The sequence below is a fragment of the Rhinolophus hipposideros genome (assembly GCF_964194185.1).
Source record: "Rhinolophus hipposideros genome assembly, chromosome: 22".
Classification (NCBI taxonomy): domain Eukaryota; kingdom Metazoa; phylum Chordata; class Mammalia; order Chiroptera; family Rhinolophidae; genus Rhinolophus; species Rhinolophus hipposideros.
In genome coordinates, this window is record NC_138068.1 from 41,559,875 (window position 1) to 41,565,874 (window position 6,000).

The window sequence follows — 6,000 nt, forward strand, 5'->3', positions numbered from 1 at the left end:
TTTCATATGTAAAATTCAAATAACAGAACTTTGTCTGGGATATCAAATATCTACTGGAACAGCCATTTTTAAGTAAGTCTTCAATAATTACAGTGGCTCCACTTGACCTGCTGCCATTTATGCTGAAGAAAAAACTGTATATACTGTATACTACTTGGTATAAGAACCTCATGTTAGAACAGTCTTTTTATGTGGCTTTAGCCACATAATACTCTTAATACTTGGTGACATTTGGTATTAGGGTAGGATGTGTGGGATTTCATAGATAGCAGAGTGCTTCAGATTTAGGCAATATGGTTTCTAGTTGGCCTAACAGAGACGGTGTTTTAAAACTTTGTGTATTTTTGGTGCCCTTGACATCATACAACATCCGTCAGCATGGTTGGGCATCCAGGGTGGGTGGGGGAATTTATGAACCCTCAGAAATTCAGTATAAAAGTATATGGGGGTATGTAGTTTCCTGAGAAGTGTGTCCACTTTTGACAGCTTTCTAAAGGAGTTGATTGCACAAAAAGATTAAAGATCAGTAAGGTCCACCCAGATGAACCTGTTCTTGTGTGACTACTACCCGTAGAATAAGTATTTAACTGACCAGCAGAATAGATAGTAGAAAAGGAATACATCAGTATTTGTTATTAAAATTGAACAGTTAGGATAGAAATGTGATGCTTTTTATTTTATGAGGTTTGATGTTTGCCTCTTATCTTGTAAATGTTGTTTATTTATTCAAGAGTATTTACTAAGTGTCACCATGTGCCAGATAGTATTTTGAGTGTTACTGATAACAGCAACAACAACAAAAAAAACACAGACAAAAATTCCTGATCTCAAAGAGTTGACATTCCTCTGGGGAGATGAATGACAAACACAAAAACTAAGTAAGCTCTGTAGTGTGTTAGTGATAAGTGCCATGAAGAAAATTAAAGCAGGTGAGGAAAAATATCTGGGCAGGTGGAGATGGGGAGTTTGCAATTCTAGAAAAGGTGACTAGAGAGGGCTGCACTAACAGATGACTTTAAATGAAGACCTGAAGAATGTGAGGAAATAAACCATGCAGATTATTTGCAGGGAGAGCATTTCAGACAGAGGGAATAGCCAGTGGAAAGGCTCTGGGGCAGGAGCACACCCAGGATGTTCACAGAACAGTGAGCTAGTGTGGCAGGAGCAGAGGAAGCAAAGGGAAGGTAGTAGGAGAAGAGGTCAGAAAGATGATGGAGGGCCAGATCTGATAGGACCCTGTAAGTCACTATGAGGACTTTACCCTTCATTCGGGAGGCTTTTGAGTATAAAAGTGACAAAATCTGACACATACTGTCAAAAGATCACTGATGCTGCCATGTTGAGACTAACTATCTGGAGGCAGAGATGGAAGCAGTGAGTACAATCCAAGGGAGCCAGTGTGGTCGTAGTGGAGATAGCAAGAGGTAGTTGGATTCTGAATGATTTGAAGATAGAACCAATGGGGTTGACTGATAGATTAAATGCAAGGCGTGGGAGAAGGAAAGTGATCAAGAATGTCTCCAAGGATTTTTATCTCAGCAGTTGAAAAAATGGTGTGAGCAACTGTGATGAGGAAGCCTGGGAGGTGCGAAGCTGGTGTGGGGATGCCATTTTGAAGATACTAAGTTTGAGATACCCAAGTGGAGATGTTGAGTGGAGGGAGATCCCTGTTGAACGGTCATAAACATATAGATGGTATTTAAAGCCATGAGACTATATTACTGCCATAAGAGAAGAGAAATGAAGAGGTCCAAGTAGTGGGCTCAGAAGAACAGCATCAAGAGGTTGGGGAGTTGAGAAGTGAGGACAGACAGCAAGAGTGAAAGGAGAAGCGGGTGAGTATAGTGTCCTAGAAGCCAAGTGAAGAGGATGATTCAAGCAGGAAAGAGTCATAGATTAGGACCGAAAACTGAGTAATGGATTTCAGTCTATAGGTCATTGGTGACCTAGATAAGAGAAGTTACCTCCACTAAAGATGGAGGTAAAAGCTTGATTAAAGAAATTGGTAGTTTTCATATCTTAGGTGGTTTTAAGGTAGTCAGTCACCATGTATCCCACCTTCAGTTCCTCTCCCACAGAAAGCACAAATTGCAATTTGTTAAGATGTTATATTGTAGTTGGCAGTACTGAGAAGGGATAGAAGTGCAGCTAGTAGGCTGATGGTCAGTACAGTACCCGGTGGCCCCTGTTTTAGGCCATAGCAGCAACCACGAATACCTTAACTGTTGTTTCAGTGCTTTGATAGTCACAGAAACTTGAGCATGGGAGGAGTGTCTTCGGGGTAAAGGAGGCCTTGAAGAACAGCCCAAATAGGTAGTGGGGAGCAAAATCACCCCCAAATCTTGTGCAGTTTAAACCATGGCTACATTTTGAAAATGAGTGGAAGGGAAGAATCAATGCAGACTGGATGGACCCTTTCCTGTGAGTTAAAATGGCCCAGAATAAGTAGCACAGACATGTGAATTTCCTTCCTTTCATAAGATTGACTTTTTGGAACCTGGAGGTGAGGGTAGTATTTACATAGAGCCCACTTCTCTCTTTACCCACTGTGTCCTACATGTTACAGAGTTAGGAACTGTCAAACCCTTTTTAGGTAACAGAGGCTCGTTATTAAATTGTCCAGTTGATTTTTAAAAATTGAAATCTTGATTATTAACTGTGTTCAGCTACAACTGAAGAATTGTTTGTTTTCTTACTTGTTTGTATCTTCTCCATAATGGCAGCCTATTTGCTCCAGGATAAAACCGATGGTCTTTGTCATGACTCTGTCATTCTTTCCTGAAATGGTGTCAAAAACTATCTGAAAAAAATTAAGAGGAACAATTAAATTTTATCTAAACTGAATATAGAATGTTCTAGCCATCTAAAGTTCTGGTAACAGCTTTAAACATATAATAGTCCATTGCCTAGTTTAATTATGTAACTAGGTTTCTGGGGTCTTCCTTTAAAACTTTAATTGTCTTCCGAATCATTCCTGGTAATGTTTAACTCTTACATTTTTGTGTAATTATTTGACAGAATATGTGGATTTTATACTTTTAGGACAGTTTTAGAAGACGACAGAAAGAAAAAAGAAAGAGAATGAAGGTGAGTTTTAATTAATTTCATAAGATTGGCAATAGCAAAAGTTTACAGGTTTGGAGGAAGATGTTCATTATAATAGGTTTTTAGTCCTTATTTAGTAGGAGTTGTTTAGGGACATAATGTTTACCAGCTGCCTTCTTACCAGGAGAAAGAATGCTGGGTGGGTTTTCAACAAGTCCTTTCTCAGGTCTGGAGTCTGAATGGATATACTTGATGGACAGGAGGGGGCAGGGGGCAGTTCGCTATTTGAATTTTTTACACTAATCAGGTATTGCTTTTGTAATCAAAAGAGTTAACCCTTTGTATTCTCTTGAAAATGACTACATTCTGTCTACATCTTTGTCAGGTTAGTCTTCCCAAGAACGTGACACTTGAAACTTGTTTCTCTGCTCAGAAATCACCAGAGACTCCTTAGTGCTCTCAGAACCCATTTCTGTCTTAGTCTGGCATGCAGAGCGCTCTATGATCTGGTTGAATTTTAGCTGCCCAGCTTTTCCACTGGTGTCTTCTAAATATACGATGTCCCCCCAGACTCAGAGCGTTGCTTCCGTTTGGTACCTCCAAATGGATTTTTGACTTCACTTCTCCCTCACGCCTCGCCTTGTCCTCAAGGCCTCCCTGTTGCTTCTGCTTAGAGTCCAGGTTGAGCACTCCTCTCTTTTAACTCTGGTGCTTCTTGCTGTGATACTTGTTTTCATACTTAATTGCGTGCTTTATGGTCACTTAACTTTTTTAGTTCTTGTTTTTCTGTCTTCCTTACTAGATTTTAAACTCATGGAGTTTAGGGACTGCCTTTTATTATTATGTTTTATTGGAATTGAGCAATTCAGGAACCTAAAAGGGAGAAAGTAGAGTTGTTTATTATTGCAGGTAGGTTCAAAAACACTTAGATTGGGAGGGGCATATTTGTTCTATACCTTATATATAATTATTTTCTTTCAGTCATTATCTGTTTTAAAAAGTATTTGTTTTACCAGTCAGCCATGATTGTCCTATAATAGCTATAATCAGCTCTGATTAATTAGAAAGAGTTAAATTCTAGCAAGGTGAAAGGTAAATAGAAGTCATATTCCTAAGTATAAGTCAAGATCTTAACTTACTTTTTTACCATAATAGTTGAATTTATTTGCTTAAAACTGTCTTGCATGTGTTCTGAAATTGTAAGTAAACAAAATATCCTAATGAGACTGGAACAGAATTTCTTTGTATATCAGTACAGTGAATTATATGCAAGTTATTAAAGATTACAGACCATTGTTTACAGGGCAAGTTACCATAAAATCAAAGTGTTGAAAACCCTGTAATGTTAACGGCTAAATGTTTCATCTTTTAAGTACTTATAGTGGGGACTCTATTTCATTGCCCTCTCTTCTTCCTATTGTCTGTGTTGTGATTTAATTTTAATTTCTACATTCATTTCTATTTGTTAGAGAGATCAACCAGCTTTCACTCCTGGTGGAATATTAACCCCTCATGCCTTGGGTTCAAGAAATTCACCAGGTTCTCAAGTAGCCAGTAATCCGAGACAAGCAGCCTATGAAATGAGGATGCAAAATAACTCTGTAAGTGACTTACTTTTATGCAGTGTGGAAGAGTGGTGACAACCAGATGCCCCTTGCAGTTGTGTGTGAATTTTATCTCTTAGCCTGGAGTTGTTTTGTTTTACAGTTTTTTTCAATTTCTTTTGCCTTGAGATATTTTTAATTCTGTTAAATACGTTTTGATAAATATGAAAATATCTAAATGATGTAAAAGAAATGAAAATGCGTGTAAATATAGATAGCTAAGTGGCTACAGTGATTCTGCAATGCAAATGGGCCACAGCGTTTCCCTCTTTCTCCAAAGATACTGGATGGTGATGGTGGTAGAAACATGATAGGGACACCCAAATATCTCATAGCTGGGGCAAGAGAGGAGGATGGGTTTTGCTGCCTATTTCCTCTTTCCTTCCAGGTATCAATCATGATCATTTTGCAGAGTAGTATTCCTCAGTCTATCATATATAGGTACTTTTTACTGCCTACACTCTCACCCTCTAACTCAGCTTCCTGTAATAGTGGCAACAGACCATGAGCTCAGAGCATATGGCAGAGCATGGAAACAGTTTGTCAGCTAAAATTCACAGATAGCAGATACGCAAAGTTATTGCTTATTTAGTTAGGGCCAAGTAGGCATGAGAGAGAGTGTTGTAGAGGGAGGTAAGATATCATGTAAGGCTTGGTATCTTATGCAAACTATTACTATGATATATCCAAAGTAATTGCATAAGTTTGGATATTTAAATTTCATTCTAATAGTTATCCTGTTGATGCCAAATCCTTATTACAAGGTAATCGTATATGCAGAATTGTTGCCATATCACAAGATTGATTGGATTTATATTTCCATAAATCCACACCTAGAAGTTTTAGGACCTTAGATTTGGAATTTGAAAACTGAGATTTTGCACCTCTTGAGAGAAGCAGCCTGGATTTCTGTTGTTTTTTGTTATGTTTGATTTTTTTCTCGCCGTATTCTTTACACCATTAATGGAATGGGATGTGGAGGGTCAGTGAAGGGGATTAGAGTGAGATGCTTAAGTAGAATAGAAAAAACTCATATCTGTCATTGAAGATTATAATGACTGTAGTCCCCTCAGAGTGGAGATGAGAGTGACTGGTATTTTCAAACACAGCATTGATAATAGAATGCTTTTTTTTTATTTTTCATTTTTATTTTTTATTTTTTTTTTTAAGGAGGGCACAGCTCACAGTGGCTCATGTGGGGATCGAACCGGCAACCTTGGTGTTATTAGCACCATGCTGTAACCAACTGAGCTAACTGGCCACCATGATAATAGAATACTTTTGATCTTAGGGAGGCAGATAGGTTTAAACTTTGCCAGCTATGATTCCAATATTATATTCAGGCTCCACA

At 38.2% G+C, this 6,000-nt stretch overlaps 1 protein-coding gene across 3 annotated transcripts in view; it reads left to right on the forward strand.

The window, feature by feature from the left end:
- The window catches only part of XRN2 (5'-3' exoribonuclease 2), a 78,534-nt gene that overhangs the window by 23,299 nt on the left and 49,235 nt on the right, over positions 1 to 6,000 (forward strand). For all 3 annotated transcript variants that reach the window (XM_081034077.1, XM_081034078.1, XM_081034079.1), the window contains 2 exons: positions 3,043 to 3,087; positions 4,515 to 4,646. In XM_081034077.1, coding sequence (XP_080890203.1) covers positions 3,043 to 3,087; positions 4,515 to 4,646 — 177 coding nt within the window. The remainder of the gene's footprint in view (positions 1 to 3,042; positions 3,088 to 4,514; positions 4,647 to 6,000) is intronic.